Here is a 17,639-nt window from a genome sequence, read left to right on the forward strand (position 1 = left end):
CTGTCAGATCTAGCAAAAATATACTACTCACTGGATTCAGGGTCTGAGTTTCCATCTCCCTCGGTCCGGCTGTTAGGTGATGTTTGCTCATAGTACTCCTCTTGTGGGAAGCTAAGGGGAAGAGGCTGGGTGGTACTGGCAGTGATGCTAGGCTCCGGGTCTCCAAGCCCGCTGTCACTGCAACTCTCCTGGGAACCGTCTGGAAGATGGAACGTCACACGGCGCTGGGTCTGAGGCACACCAGAAGATAAGAAATGTTTATATGAGAAACGCTTCTGTCCTGTTAATATGAACATCATGATCATCATACTACTACTACTAATAATAATAACAATACAGAAACCTACATTATTATAGTGACTGTAAGCAGTTTAAGAGGTAAGGGGTGAACTTTTTTTTTTAAATTTGTAGTTACTCTCATACTAAAGACAGACCTAGACAGCAGATCTTTTAAGTCCATCCTGGATCAGACTTGCTCCACATTCCTCAGCAACAAACACCCTGTCACCATTTTATGGTTCTCCTCTCACTCATCACAGCTTAACACAAACAGCCCTTGTTATTAGACCCAGTCGTCTGGCTCAAACAATCTGGCCTTTGTCAAAGCGTCTCAGGTCCTTACGCTTCCTCATTCTCCCCGGTCCCGCATTTTGACGACAACAGCTCACTCTTTACTTAAATCGCATAAATCCCAGACCCTGACATGTGCTGCTGTTAGGAGATAACCTATATGATTGTTTCACCTGTGAGTGGTCATAAACAATGGGCTGATTGCTGAATGAATAAAACCCACTGTATCGGTCCAGGTTTTGAAATATCCACCTCTAAGATTTTTACCTTCACCCCATTGCAAGGATGAATGAAATCTCAGTTTTTGTTTTGACTATAGAGAGACTACAGAGTTGAGAAATTACATTGAAATATTGGCAGCAATGCTTCATTCTAGAAGTAGTGTTAAAGGTACTCTTTATAATCCATAGAACAGAGTGAACTGTTTTCTTTTTTTAAAGACTGTTTTATTCAGCAGTGAGGAGTTCCTATGAATACTTCAAAGTGAGATCTGTCTGGAAAAACAAGGACATTTCTTCTACAGAAAAACACTGTTTAATCTTTTAAAATATATCAAAGCTTTGAGCACCACAATCAAAATTCTTCTCACAGCCATTGTGCTGGGGTGAGGGCAGAAATCTCAAAACTATGTGTATGGTGTTAACCGCAACACTTGAGATTTTTTTTTTCTTTTTTGACTGAAGGGGCAAACAGAATAAAAGGCTTTAGTGATTCACTAAACCAGTGTTATCATCAATTGAAACTGTGATTGTTGAGTCCTGTTTCTTCCATTTCTATTTCTTCTATACAAATACAGACCAGACCATTTCATATCAAGATGTTGATTCAATTAACCTTAACATGTAAGTAGGGTAAGGCTCATGGGTGAGCTTGGTGTTTAACTAATTATCATTTACACTGTAGGCTTTAGGTCATAGATATTTTACAGTATCAGAGACTAGTTTGTTCCAGTACCAGTAAAATTACACAATACTCAGTAGCCATTTTTTCCAACTATCGAAAAAAAAAAAAAAACATCACTACTTAGACATAAAATCTTTTATTATAAAGTAATTTAAAGACACCAACAAGGTGGTGACAAACTTGTTACTTAAAACGTTAACATGATACTTTGTTTATAAGACGAAAAGACTGAATGAAATGGTTGGAAAGGTAACCTGCTAATGGTACTATGAAGTCGATCATTAGCTCCAATATGTTAGCTCATTCATTCATTTATTTATCTTTTTAGCCATTGCAAACATTATAGCCTATGGGACATAACTGATATCATAATGCCAATTCCAAATAAAAAGGTAGTGTGTATTTTATATAAACAGTATAAAAGATGGCCTTAGCTACAGTGACACTGCCCGCTGGTTTCTGAAGAAGTAAATTGTTGAATGACGCATCAATTAAAAGTCGTTAGCTAACATGCAGTTTCATATCGTAGACAATTATCTATTTTGAAACATAGTAAAGAGTAAGCAAAACACGTACTGTTAGAAACAGCAGTTTGTGAATTTTACATGATTGCTGGTAGAATAACAGTAGAAGTGGCTACATTGACTCCAGACACGCTCACAAAAGTATGGGTTTGACTATCGTGTAGATATACGCATCCAGAAGAGGGACGCACCGAACACTTTTGCATTTTAAGCTTAACATTATGCTGAAACTGCAGAAAGGTTGGGTTGCGAGTTACAGTGCAAACTACAATCAGGAGGAACTTTTAACAGTCCTGTTGTGATTCCCCAAACACTCCTCATCTCTAAGTATGCGTACAGACATTAAGCACATAACACAGTGTTTAACAAATGAAAACACAAATAGAAATCTGAAATCAGTCAAAAATGTGTTTGAAATTATATTGTTATTTATTAAGCAAATACCAAACTGAATTTGTGTTTTTATTCACACATTTGAGCCGGCACACAGGACTTCTGTGAGACGTCAGAAATTAATCAAGCATAACAATCAACCATTAAAACTAATTTTTCTGTTCAGGAATGCAAGTAAATAATTTTAATTTGGCACCTTAATCAAATAATAATAATAATAATAATAATGTCCTTTACTTTTTTTCAGCTGTTTTATAAAACAGCAAATTTGAAAATTCATGGATTACAACAGTTATTATATTTTTGCATTTTAAAATATTTGGATTAAATAACTTGTGTGTACTGGTAGATTAAGCATTACAGAAAAATAAACAATGATTTTTGGTAATTACCAACACTGTTAATTTAGGTCAGCTGTGGCATAAACCTTACACTGGGTGGTCTAATAAATGTGTTAAGCACTGTATTACACATTATGAACATATACTGGATGGGATTTAATATTAAGTATAAAATGAATAAACACACTGAGCACTTGTGAACATTATTTTACATGTGAAACTCTATATTCAGACGTGCTGTATTTTAAAATTGAAACTTCCATCACTTTAATAATATATAGCCTTTTGAAATCAGATTATTCTTTCTGAGACACCATGTATAACAAAGATTTACAATAATTCGTTTTTATTCAGTGTGACCTAAAATGAGTGATTGAGGCCATGAAGTCAGCAGAAAAGTGTTTGTCGAGGTCAAAACAGAAACCTGTTTTTTCTACAGACCCCTATAGCCCCAGAATTCTTTGTGCACCACAGCTATTGTCATCTTAAAATACAGGTTTAAGGTACGGTATTTCAGCATAACAATGCAAAATACTTCCATCCCCGACTTCTACTGTCTTTCGTAACAATAAGTCAGGCCAGCGGCACTAGCCGCCATCTTCCATGTAAAGTTTTTTTTCTGTGGTTCATATAGTTCAGCATATAGCATATAAGAGTAGACATGAACACATGTTTATGTTCAAGATGTATGCTGTCCCCATCGGTTTCTGAACAATAGCAGCATATGTACCTTTGTTTTCTTTGATTTTTTTTTATCTGTGACACTTAAACAAAAATAGTTTTTGTTTTTTTAGAATTTTGGTATTGAAAAGTAGCACAGGTATTGGTTCTGGTCACATCCCCCTAAGGCAAGGGTGTCTAACATAAGGCCCTTAGTGTTACAGCTTTTCTGATTGATATAGAGCCCCACCGTCCATTGCCACCCATACTACACCGAAGCACACGAACATTTTCTGTTAACTATTGAAAACTCTATAGTCTAAATTCATAATTACAGGCACAATGATCAATGTCTTCTGTAATGTTACATGTTTATTGTGTTTCACTGGTGCGACCCACTTCACATCGAAGTGGGCTGTATGCGGCCCACGATGTAAAATGTGTTTCACATCCCTGCTCTAAGGACACCACCAATGACAAAGACAGAATATTAACACCAAGGAAGGAGTGACAGCAACACTTACTCATAGACGAATGAGTATAGTGAGATGACATTTCCAAGGGAAATCCATGCCTAAATGTTTTTCATGACTTGTGTTATCTAGTGTTTATCTTCTTTTACAGTAACTCCATAGTGTATCCATCTTTAAACTGAATAACTGAGACAGTGACCTTATATTGGCAAAATGTTTTGGGTGTCTCAGGCCTATTAAATATGGCGTTATTTTTGTGCCACTATTCTGAGCGATGTGTTGCTCGCGCTCTCAACATTTCTGCCCGTGCGCGCTCAACTCTTTCTCTACACCGTTATATTTGTGCCACAAAACCGGCCAATCACAGATTTGGATGCAAAAAAATCTGATTGGCTGTTCTGGTCTCCAATCAGCTCGAAATGACAAAATGCAATATCCCAAAATCCATTTCGTCCAAAATTCAGACGAGGCAGTGGCGGAGGAACTCAGAGTGGCGGAGTTTGAAATATTACTCTGTCTGGGTCACAAAATAAACTTTTAAGATATTTTCATGTGAGAATGGTGCTGTGTAAACTTCTAATATCTGCTCGATTCATCAAGACATCACATATTTGCATAACTGCTCTAACGTTTTCGGAGATGCCTGTTACCCATCAGCTGACCGGGTGGTCACTCGGGTTAAACATAATATATAAGGATGAACTGACAAAAAATCACCGACTACACCACCAGGTATTATAGGAAAAACCATAAAGCCTTTGAACTAAAACAAACGCTGTTGTAACAGTGATGTACACTGTCTTGTTGGTATATATGTATGATTTGTATAACCTTCATGTTTCCAAACCGATATCATGAGCAGCAGCTTTAACAGCTGTGGCTCCAGCAAACACCAGCTGATACTAGAAAGTAATATTAAATAAATTCTAACAACAGCTGATCAAGCTTGAACATGCTGTTGTTGTTTCTCCTCAAAATACAACACTTGCACCTGCAAACTTTTTTTTACGTGCGCTCACAATAGTGGCACAAAATAATTAATTTACTTTTCCTATATAGGGTATCTGTAAGGCTTGTAATTGACACTTGTGCAGTACAGGTCCTGTGGTATATGGGATGTGTATTAACAGGTTGAAATACTGTATGTCCTAGTTTTCCTTCTCACCCAATTTAGACACAAAAGAAGTGGAAGCGTGTGTGGAGGCTGAGACTTTGATTTGTAAAGTCTTGGGGATCACAGGAGTGTGGGCATTTTCTTCTCAACAGTACAGGCTTCTTTGATTTCTCTGGAGGTTTACAGAAGTTTATGTTGTGACCTTTCTTTGGAGCTAACAAAGAAATATACTCTGTAAGTATCTCCGTTAACATGTTTGCTAATCTAACAGAAAGCAAACTACATGGTTACAGTCCTTTATATTGTGGGCAATCTTTAGACTCCACAGACTTTTATATTTTTACTTTGATAAAAAAAATTGTTTCCTTTACAAAGACAAAATCAGAAATGAGGATATCTGAGTTTGATGCAGCCATGGTGAAACACAGTGCAGTCTCTGTAATATAGACTGCAGCTTGAATTTATGTCTACACATGATTCCCTCAGTAACATCATACTGCATCACGCTGTATAGAGGCATAAAACGTATAAAATATAATTACGCCCTCAGCTTCGGTTATTGCAGCGAATTTTATTCATCCCATTATTCAAACTGATAAGATTTTTTTTTTCCGAGAGCAAATACAACTGGCACAAATGACTATCTTGATTTTCCATTGCTATAGCAACAAAAGCAATATGCATGTCCTGAATTAAAAACATCATTAACACTTGCGCCTTTAAGCTCAGGAGAAGCTGCGCACACATATTTTTCCATAGTCACCACAGTGTATAGATAAAGCAGTTGTTGTTGTTTGATAAGTCTAAATAAGGCAAAGGAAACAGAGGAGAGATGGAGAGCGAACTAAAGTCTGGCTCTAAAGAAGGACAAGCTGCCAAAAACAAAGTGCACCAAAAAGCTTCATTTAAAAATTATTAGAGTGGGCTGCCTAACCTAAATCCTCACAATTAGCACCCTGAAAGCACAAACTGAGTGGTTTCAATACTGTGATGTTCAAGCAGTTTGTTAAATACTCTTTTTTTTCTCTTTCTTGATTCATCTGGAACCCGAGGCCTCAAATCCTGCTCTCCGTTTGTGCGAGTGTGTGTGAGAGTTTGAGTGTGCGTATGCCCTTAAAAAGACAGACGAGAAATAAGAAGAAAAAGACAGAAAAAGGGGGCATGCAGTCAAAGAAACAAACAGCCAAACACACATAGCCGTCAACTATTGTCTGACATAAAAACTCTGAAACAAAAGCGTTTTGTTGGAGGAATAATGTATTTGTTCACATGCGCTGCATTAATTTCTCAAATACATAAAAACACAAGACGTAGTACTAAAATCAATCTTCTTTTTATTGCACATGGCGGGAGATTCTCTGGTGGTATATATTCTACAGCACAGAGCCTTTTTTTTCTCATGGTTTTATTCATTTTCTAAGACAGAGTGGAAGAAGAAATACCTTGCTGGCAAAATTATATAGTTATGTGTGCCATGTTTGCCCACGCTTTCAAGTGGTCTAAATATCTACTTGTTCTCAAACAGCGTTGGCAGCTGTTTCTCAAATTACTGGAGGATGCACGCAAATGCAATGTCCAGGTTCCAGCAAAAGAAAAAGCCCACTTACGGAAGGTTGGCAGCTTTACAAAAAAGCACGCTTTCTCTCCACATGATTCTAATTACTGAAAACTTGCTTCAACAATGGCTCCCAGAATCTATTAGAACAAACAGCTGCCCGTGACAATTAGGACATAATCATTTTGCATGAGGGAGTGTCTTCATTTTTAGACTGTTGTTTATTCAGGCTCCTTCAAGTTGATGCCAGATGTTAAGAAAAGCCTAATTCGATTTCATGGTGCCCTCGCTACAAAGTCACTCGGAGCTACAATATTAATTACAATTAAATACCATTAATAGCTCTTAAATAAATAAAAGTTTTGCTCCCAGAGGTAATGACTAATGCGAATAAAACATTAATGTCGAAAAACAAACACCACAAACAAAAACAAACATTCACCAAGGAGTCAAGGTGAGTGTTTTGCTAAGCATAATCACTTATTTAAAGAAGCTGCCAGAAATCCATAAACCAAAGACAAGCTGCTGTAAGAGATATCAAGACCAAACAAAGCCCGTTCAGCCAGATAAAACACTGCCTTGAGAAGTATGTACACAGAGATAAACGAACAGGAGACGTGCATGCCAAGTTCTACCATATAACAAGCTTGAAAATCCAAAACCAGCCCTCTGGTAACCACCCTGGCAGGGATGAATTCACGGGTTACTGGATTATAAGTCGGCTATATTTAGATAGAGAAGAGGGGAGGCCAAGTGGTTGCCACCTTGTTCTCTGGTAGGCTGCAGCTCTATGGCTTTTATTATTACATATACTGCCCCCCCCCAACTGCCGTTCTCTCAAAATAGCAAAGAAGTCAGCGGTGCACAGAGGGGGACTTGGCTGACAACCACCTTACTGAGTGATAAACAGAGACCACTTAGGAGTGAATCAGGGGAGATTGGCTCTGCCATTTCAGATAAGGATCAGCTCGCGGGCACACCTAGACCTGCATAAATCTGTTCAGAGGAGATGGCGATTTGTCATGTCACACGTGTCTTATGTAGAGTGAAAAAAAGCGGCTATACAGCAATGGCAAGATCCAAAAAGCAGTGTCCTGCATGTCCCAGTGTTGCTTGATGTGAAGGTGGTGCAACATTGGCAATAAATAAATAAAAAACAATGTGGTTTTAGGTATTTCTTTAGTCCTTTCTTTGATATTTTTTGTACATGCTGTTCCAGTTCTGCCTATTATGTGTAAGGCGATATGCCGCTGCTTGTGAGATGATGAGTTAGCAGGAACACACAAGAAGGAGGTGATTCTAGCAAGTGGGCTGAGAGATTACTGGGTGGTTTTTTTGACTGTCATCAGTCTTTGAGTCATCTGCTGTTATACACTGATAATTCTGATATTCTTTGTGTGACACTGTTATGACAAAACATATAATATCTCCAGTCCTGGCAAACTGTGGTCTCACACTGAAATGTGAAATGTCACCAACATGATGACTTCAGTATGAATAAGCAACAGATGTTATTAATAATTCTGACTGTGTAGTCAAAAAACTAATGTGAGAGTTTAACACAAGCATTTTCTGCCGCTTAACATTATGCTGAAACTGCAGAAAAGTTGGGTTGCAAGTTACTGTGCAAACAGTAAGGAAGAACTTTAACAGTCCTGTTGTGATTCCCCCAAACACTCCTCATCCCTCAGGATGCTTACAGACATAATACAAATCTATTAGACTACCTGTCATAAAACATGAAAACACACATCTGAAATCAGATGTGTGTTTTATATTGTTATTTATTAGGCAAATGACAAACTGAATTTGTGCTTTTATACCCATAACAGAGCCAGCACACAGGACTGCTGTGAGAAGTCAGAAATTAATCAAGCATAACAATCAACCACTAAAACTAATTTTTCTGTTCAGGAAGCCAAGTAAATAATTGTGATTTGGCACCTTAATCAAAAAATAATAATGATGTGCTTTACTTTTTTCAGCTGTTTTATAAAACAGCAAATTTGAAAATTCATGGATTACAACAGTTATTATATTTTTGCATTTTAAAATATTTTGATGATAGATTTACCATTACATTGTATTGTTATTACCAATAGTCTAAATTTAGGTCAGCTGTGGCATAAACCTTACAGTGAAACATTATGAACATATACTGGATGGGATTTAGTGATAAATGAATAAACATTTCACTCTGTCATGTATCCAACAAACAACTTTTAAAGTAATAAGACGATGCTTTTCAATACTTATGACATTATACTGTTGTCAACATGAAATTTGACAACATCTTTCAGCTATTTATGGAGCCTGATGGGGACACTGGTGGACAAAATATTACTGCATGGCAACAAGTTAGTTATTTGTGATGACAAGATCAATAACTTGTGGCTAAGAGGCAGTTAGGAATACAGATATGATAACTAAATTGTTGCCATGTGTTATTAATGCCTGGCCACAAGATACAGAATCTGTTGTTTACTGACAGCATCAAGCGAGCTCTTTAGGGAAATTATCACACATGAAGCATCTATAAATTTGATTTAATTTTGTTTTATTTTAACCTTGGGATGAGTTATAATAATATCCTGCATTATCAGCAGTGGGAGGGGCCCTGAACCAGCTCTCGCTCTCTCAGTCCTGTTACATGTCTGTTGTTTTCTTCTGTGTAAGGAATTATATAATTGAGGAATACTGAGTAGTGGCTAAGAAATCAAAATACGTGACATGACGGATGTGTTGATAACCTGTGTTCTGTTTAAACACAGCCTGGCACCTAAAAACAACAACCTGCTCTGAAGCAACAACAAAAATAGTTTGTAATTTTGTTGTTTATGCTATTTTTATACACGTATAGATCTTGAGAGGGCAAAAATTACAAGCATCTGACTTGATGGTTGAGCCCAGACGTGAACAAAGCTCTATGCGCTTCAGGCAACAATTAAAAGATCAGACACCTTGCAGCTTTCTGATCTTGTTTATCTCATATTCAAAGTCATGGACACTTTATAATGAAGTTGTGGCCACGATTTAATATCTAATTCCCATGTCTTATTAACTCGTGAATACTATTTAATTATCTCATTCACATGTCTTATTATGGACACAAGTTATTGGTCGTTTGGTCACACATTACCATGTGGCCAGGAGGGCTTTATAGCTCTAACTCGCGTTAGTCGTATTTATACTAGAATATGATTATAACAAACGGAAAAGGCCATCACAATAAGAAGATTTGTCATTTCTGTTAGCTATTTCCAGAATTTTTAGAATCAAATCCAGCAATGGACTTTCATCTGTGCTTTTTGTTTAAGATTCAACCAACGGCATAAGCAGAGCTGTTTATTATTTGCTATTTTTAGTGAGGAACGACATGTTTTTTAAGCAAAACAAAAAATGTGTTACACTCGAGACAAAAAGCATTTAAAGTCTGAAACTAGCGCTCAATTGCATGTAACCATATTTAAACCATACAGTGTTAATATAATGGCACACCTGTGCAGTTAAAAAATAATATTGTGGAGGAATGTGCATCTGACAGTGAGCGTCAAACATTCGTTAGTGAGATGTGTTTGACTCTAATTGCACAGAGTAAATAATTATTGTGTTGAAAAAGACAACAGTTCTTGACATCTGTAATGTTCACCCAAGTATTAACATTAGCTGACAGTGTTAATTTGTTTGCTGTAAAATATAATAGCAGTCCAAACAAGTGCTTTATCAGGCAACATTCATGCTGATAGATGTGAACATGCAAGAGAGAGCAGAAAAAATGTTAAGCACTCACATTCACAGAGGTGATCTTCCCCAATTGACAGGCCTCCTGCAAGGAAAGATGACAGATTTTTACATCGCTGTCTGACTGTAACTCTATAGAGAATTTACAATTGAAATTGATATTTGAACTCAGCAAAGGAAAGTGCACGGGGAACTTTCCGGTGTTCTTAGAGTCAATCAGAGTTCACAATCGAGAACCACGTAGATTTGAGAGTTTTTTGAAGTAGGAATTGAGAATAAGGATACATATTGATTTCTTGCTCGGATACAAACTTTGTGCAGTGCACTTCCGTGCCCAGTTGGCTCGCCAGCAAACCAGGCTGCAGAGTACACACCCGCTCCCCAGAAAAGTAAAGAATAGGGCAAACCTGACATCCTGACAACAGAAGCCCTACATCTGATACTTTGATAAAGATGTTTTCTCCACATGTCAGGGAGGAAAGTGAACAGAATATCAAATGAAGCATCAAAAATTAACAATAAACAGTGACAAGCTTCTAAATTGGGAACAAAAGACACCCGCAAGCCTGCAAAATAGCATCCTCTCTCTGGGGACTTAGATAACTCACAGAGAGATAAGAGTATTTAATTTTTAATCACCAATTTTGTTTTCTTTGTACTGTGTATAATAATCTGAATACGTGACTTTATTTGCAAAGAAAATAGAAGAAATGTGGCAGTGAAGTGCCACTTAGACAGGGGAGAAGCTGAGAGGACTACTGGGGTGGAACGGTAAAACAATGAACAGGAAACAAGTTCATGTCAACAGATTATCCCTCCATAATTATTCGCCAAGGGATGCTGTTACTGACTGAGCGATAGAGGAGTACGCCCCAAGATATTCACTAAAAACAAAATGGTTCTTTGTGGTGGCCAGTTAAATTAAAAAGAAAAAAATAAGAATCCATAAAGGGTTTTAGTATCTTTCAACTCATTGTTATAGTTTTACAGCCCATACATTTACGGTTTGGCTCCATCTCACCTCTCATCATCATCCACTGTGCCCAGAACACCCTACTGTTGCATTTATAGCACAAAAGCTCTGATAAAGCCAACACTAAAAGGCAGACAAGCAAAGCTAGCAGTTAGCTGATAAGCATATCATTTAGCAGTGTTTCCCTCAAAAGCTGGAGTCTAAATATATGGAGTTAACATATGTTAATATTGGCTTTAGAGTATGATGTGCATACAGAAAATGATGGCTTTTAAAAAATCTTTTGTAGGCAGCAACAACCTTATGTTGCATAAACTGTTTATGAAAGTTCATTTGCAATATTATTGATCATATATTCCCCAGCATGGACAACAGTGACACAAACCTAAACATGCCTGAAAGTAACACAACATGATGGCCTCTGATGACAATTTAGTACCTAGAAAAGAAGCCACTTCAATACTATTGAAGTGGTTTGGCTACAAGAAGTCAGACCTCTGAGCACAATACAAAAGAATACTTTTCTCGAGAAAAACAGAAACGACAAGCTTCACAACTCGAATCAAAAACAGACCATCCAGTACAACCAGTGTAAGAAGGCCTACAAGGAGCAGGTACTAACAACTGGTAGTGTAACCCATTAGTAAACAAATGACTCAACTGAGAAAATTTTAAATGTAAAACCTTGCCTAGGCCTTACTTTTGTGCTTACACTTGACTTATGCTGTGTCACTGGATGTATTGCTGTTTCACTACAATTGCACTATAATGCTGCTGCTGGCACCTTGTGGCAATAGATTTAAACAAATGAATTAGGAGGTATGTTATCAATGCCAATTGCTTAGTGGAAAAGAAGGATGGGAAATGTCCCTTCGTTTTGTTTTCGCTCATAAATCCTGCTGGCTGCGAGGATTTTTACATTGTGTCGTCTTAGGTATTATTGCAAATGGGGCAGATTTCAAAGCCACCTTCCATTTCTTTTATTTCTATGTTTTTTTTCTCCATATCTAAATTTTCTGCAAGGCAAAAATATGATTAAGATCTTTCTAACACAGTCACGATACTTGCTTGGCATATGAATCACTGTAATTACTATGAAATCAGCAGCACATCAATTTCAAAAGTATCCTGTTCAAGAACTGCAACTGTAGATGCACTCTTAACAATCTCTTCTACATATGGAGACAATGTCACTCATATCAAAGTAGATTACATAAGCTTGTAATTAGAATTAACACTCCACTTATCATTTCATCATCACATTATGCCCTAAATATCTACTAAGCACTCATAATCAGATTATAAGGAATACAAAAATATTATAAAGGCATATATCGGTGTCTTTCTTTAAATGTACCTTTACTGTTTACGCAAATGAGAAGTACATGTTTATTTTATTATTTATGTATTTTGTCTGCACATTTGAGACTAACAACACCAGTCAAGTCTGTCTGAAGATTTACTCATTTGCATCTAATGACTGGTCATTTAAAGCAGAATTTTACTTAGGGCAGCCACCGGGCAGTTGTTTCTTCTTCAAGTAATGTTTTATTCAACATCTTGTGACACATACTTCAAGTTAGAGACCTTGCCAACCAATTAAATATATGATAATGCACATAAGGGACCTGAGAAAGTGACCTGTGGTTGTTTCATATTTAGATGACATTCAAAGCAGTAGTTGTACATCTGACTGTCAGAGACCATAAATGTATGAGTTTTCTCTTTTTTTCTCTCCTCAGTATGGATTGGTCAGTGACCCTCTCTCTGGATTTACGCCTCTCAAACTAGCAGTTTCAAAGCACTCATATGCAAGCCTGGGAGAGAGTTATGCTTAAGATAAGTGCATTTGTTGGTGAACCACATCAAAGTACAGAGGGATGTCTTAGCGAGCAAAGGCAGTGGAGCTCAAACCTCGCCTTTGATCACCCCAGGCACTCTGATCATTAAAATATTGGATAAATAATTGATTAAAAACACCAGACCTTATTGTGCTCTGTTTCTGTATCCAAATGTATCCTAATTTTGAGACACTGTGGGTACACTGTACATAGGAATAAAAGGGACATATAGGACATATTGTTGCTTTGGAGGGCATGTTTTGCAAAATATTTGCTAGTAATGAGACTTGATAGTGAACCGACTAGAGGACTGAGTTACTGACTGAGTTCCAGTATGAACTGAAGGCAGGTTGAAGTCCTATGACAAACCTTCTTCACAAGCAATGGTCTGAGCTCTGGCATGCCAAGCTGCTACAGTGGTAGAGAAACCGAGAAAAAACAAATCAAAAGTCACAGAAATGAGTGCATTCCAGCTGAGCGTAGGTTACAGGAGGGTAGCTAATATTCCATCTACAGTGGAAACTGTGCACGCAGTATGCAAGACAAGCGCAACATGAACACTATGTGTATATTAGGGATATTAAAAAGGCTATTTTCCTTCATCTTACGCTTATATATGGGCCAGTATTGAAGTCTCCCTAAGTACATATACATTTGCATATTGAGTATAAAAAATGAGTCTAAGGTAATCAAAATTTATTCCTGTTCCAACTTATAATACTTGGCCTGTGGCGAAGTACAAATTCTGGACCCCATGCAGAGTCTCACTGGGCCCACTTATCCATTGAATAAATCCATTACCACGTTTGTATGAGTAACTAAATCAACGTGTGTATGCCTGTTCAACCGTAGTGGTTCATGATCACGATGATCATTTTTTCTAAACATATTCTGATTACCGCACGTGTTCTTCACTGTCAGGTTTCACCTCATTATTCCTGTTATTTTAACATATTTATTGGACTCTTTGCATGAGACAAAGGTGCAAAGTGATCAGTCTAAAGAATGGTTGCCTTACATTTTCTAATGAGATAACATGAAAGGCCTTACAGAGATCGTGTTTTATGTGCAGAGATAAGATAGCATATTAAAACTAAACCCAAGTACAACTAATTGATCTACAAAACTAATTAAATCAAGTGTTTGAACTGATAAGTCAATACCTACAATTGCTCCCATGCTGACTGGGCTTTATTAGTTGAATGTCTGAAAAATAGAAATTTTGCGATGCTGCTAAAGGTGGGGGGGGGGGGGGGGGGGTGTTGACTCCAGTTTGGAGTGAGCTTCAAGCGGTGCCTACAGGAACTATTTTTTTTTTCCAATTGTATTGTCTTTCAGCTATGGAGGTTGCCCCTGGGTAGCTATTGACAATCATAAGGTACTCCAATGCTATGCTGTCTTTTTGACACTAAAGGGGAACATGATTTACAAGATCATGTTGTCCAAAATAAGATTTAAAATTAACACCTAAGACCATAAACCATAGATCACAAACTCATTTAGGAACTGGTTACTGAGATCATCTAACAGGAGAACAGTAACCTTATTTTTTCAAAGACTGCACAATCAATCAAACTTTTGTTTTGTTGAGCTGTCCACTACCGGCCAGAGGAAAGAATGCAGGTGTAAAACACTTGGCTTCAATTTTGAACTCTTGAAAGGTGCATCTATCTTTTTTTAACTTCAATAAAATTTTTAGGTGTTCAGAACACCCCAGACTTGTATTTTACTTACAGATACATTTGTAGTCCAAAGGACATTACAAACAGAGACTTATTTGTAAACATATGTCACCAGAGAAGGACAACAAACATTGATATTAAATTACACCACACTCTAATGACATTTAGTAGCCACAATGGGGTCCAATTTTAACTTCATCAAGCTCTAAACACATTCAAGTGCACTTTAAAACCACAGAAACACAGCTGGGAGCCAAAAATAGTTAAATTACCACATATCACAAACATGTAACACATTTATAATCCAGTAATTTCCACAGGCATCCATTAACACAATGGCAATCAAATCACTGACTCCTGTTATTCCATCATTTTTGTGACTTTTTCTTGATCTCTGTTAACATCATGGCACAAAGGTCCATGCTCAATTATGACCGCTCTAATATGTTAGCAATTAAGATATAAGTATCACAATAATAAGCTTTGCTGAGTAAGTTCCATTAGCAATAACTTCAAAGTAAAAGAAAAAATAACTTCCTCACTGCAGTTTGTGAAAACATTTTTAAAGAGCATATGATGTGATAACTTCAAGCTACAGTGAAAGCCTTAAAACCCCTCATCCCTGGGGTCCTCATGCTCCTAATAGTTTAACACTAATGAGATCTGCTGCTCCCATCTTTACAGCCTCCCACATAACAGTTTATTTCATAGTGTAAATACCTTTGAAGGTAGGGAGAAGCACAGAGCAAGCCAGAGAGACGAGAACCTTTCTAGTTGGCCACGGTCTCTTAACTTGTATATTTCGCATTTGTTTTGACTGCAACTTAGGGTTCCTTGGTGAAACTCGGGTCTTCTGCAATTCAGTTAGTCTTACTGCATGAAGTCTGTGAAAACAATGGTCAGGCAGCACTTTGACAAGATTGGAGTATTTGAAAAAAACGTGCCGTGGTCTATTACTTGAGCTCTTTGGAGACGGTGGGAGAAAAGCACATGGCCCGCTATCAGCTGCTTTCCCAGAGGAAGAGATGGATGTGTCCGAATTTATCAAAAGGAGCAAATTGTCAACTGTCAGGTAGCCTCAAAACAATGAGACACATGCATACATATGCACACATAACTATTCACCACGGAAAACTTGGATGTGCATGCCATCTGCTAATGCACGCAGACTCGAGAGACATGGATGTCTCAGCCAAGACAAAGTGAGCAGAGTTCAAGTTTACATCTCTTATATATCTGGCAAACACAGCATGCCTTAGACAGCATAATAAAACGGTTGCAAAACAAAACACCTCCTCATCGAAAGAGGCTAATAAAGTCTTCAATATACTTAAGTGTAGCCTTAGATAAATAGAATAACCATTTCCCTCTGCACTGGTGTTCAGTTGTCCAAAGTGTATTGATGTACTTATTGACATTCATTAAAGGGAAACCCTCTCAGCAAACCACAGAGAGCGGTGTAAATCCTGTAAACTTCTTGAGTGTGCATAAGGAGCAACATTTCTTTAACACAATTACTAAACAGCAATAATGTCACCGTATGTTCGAACCAGTTTTGATTTACAAGTGGACACCATGTTGCCTTTTAATCAGCTTATTATTATTAAGTGGTCTGTATATGTGTGTGTTTCCCCTGGACAATCCCCCTTCTTGCTTCACTCTTAGCGAGGTATTGATCCTCCCAGTGTACCAGCCCCTCCTGATTTCATTAAGCTAGCTGCTGTTAATTACTCCACACTCTAACCTTTTGCTGTTTCATTTGGGCCAACAAATTGGGTGAATTAAAAAAAGGTGATGTGGGAAGAGGAAAAGAGAGAAAGGAGGGGGAAAAGCTCCTTGGCAGCTATGCTGGTGGACCCCCTCCCTTTCTGTGGCGTTTGTGTCAGAATCCCAAGCGGCATAATAATTAAAAAAGTTCATCAATGTTCTCTTTGCTCATCAAATTATGCAGAAGGAGGCTACTCCAGTAATTGTGGCAGAGGATTCATTTATGAAAACCATATGAGCTAGAACTAGTATGGTTGTCTTGGGAATTGAAGAATTTTGTCCTTTTTTCACGTCTTTGGGCTCGTGTCAAAGGTAGTGTAGAGTCAAGCCGATTGGTGATTAAAACCCATTTATTTACCAGGATCATGTGATGGTCCTAAGATTTTATTTTTCACTAAATCAAAATCCAGCACACACCAATTTGTCTTCTTAGGGAAGGTATTAAAAGAGTGCGGCATGACACATAGCTGCAAAGTTATAATTAGACTTCATTTAATACCTTATGTCATGAGATTACATGCGCGGTGCATGGCATCTAAAGCATACTTAAATCTCAGGGGATATAATTGATTAACCATATGAGGGCGGGAAACAGATGATGAGGATGATGCTCTAAATCCATGTTAAATCGATATAGCCACTTCCTACACATCAAGGGATTATTGACAGAAATTACTACCAGCCGCAATCGCTCGCGTACATCGGATCATTTCTAACTTGGTGTATTAATGTGTGAATGTGCACAAGTGAGTCAAAAACATTCCACTGCTGTGACTGCTCTAAGAAATCATCAAGCTTTAAGTGGGACAATTTTGCGACATGGATACATTACCAAGAGAGCAAGTAAAATTTATAGGATCTTTTGGAGCCATTATGAAAGATGCCCTTTTCTCAAGGTTGAGTACATTCTAGTTGAAAAGATTCTACATGATGCAGAAGGAGCCATTCAGAGAACTCCCTTTGGCTGAGATAATAACTTCATCATAATTAGCTTGTGGTGCTCAGGAGTGTTGAATTGTCGGTTGCAGTGGGATCTGCGCTGATTTATTGCTTGATTTAATTACGTATCAAAATTCAATTAGACATGCTTTCAACCAAATTC

At 37.6% G+C, this 17,639-nt stretch overlaps 1 protein-coding gene across 1 annotated transcript in view; it reads right to left on the bottom strand.

Annotated features, from left to right (window-relative positions):
• The window catches only part of pcdh11 (protocadherin 11), a 136,516-nt gene that overhangs the window by 46,526 nt on the left and 72,351 nt on the right, over positions 1 to 17,639 (bottom strand). The window contains exons 5-6 of the mRNA XM_026142903.1: positions 10,324 to 10,359; positions 32 to 230 (exon numbers count right to left, since the gene is read on the bottom strand). Coding sequence (XP_025998688.1) covers positions 32 to 230; positions 10,324 to 10,359 — 235 coding nt within the window. The remainder of the gene's footprint in view (positions 1 to 31; positions 231 to 10,323; positions 10,360 to 17,639) is intronic.

This window comes from Astatotilapia calliptera, chromosome 2 (assembly GCF_900246225.1).
Source record: "Astatotilapia calliptera chromosome 2, fAstCal1.2, whole genome shotgun sequence".
NCBI classification, from domain to species: domain Eukaryota; kingdom Metazoa; phylum Chordata; class Actinopteri; order Cichliformes; family Cichlidae; genus Astatotilapia; species Astatotilapia calliptera.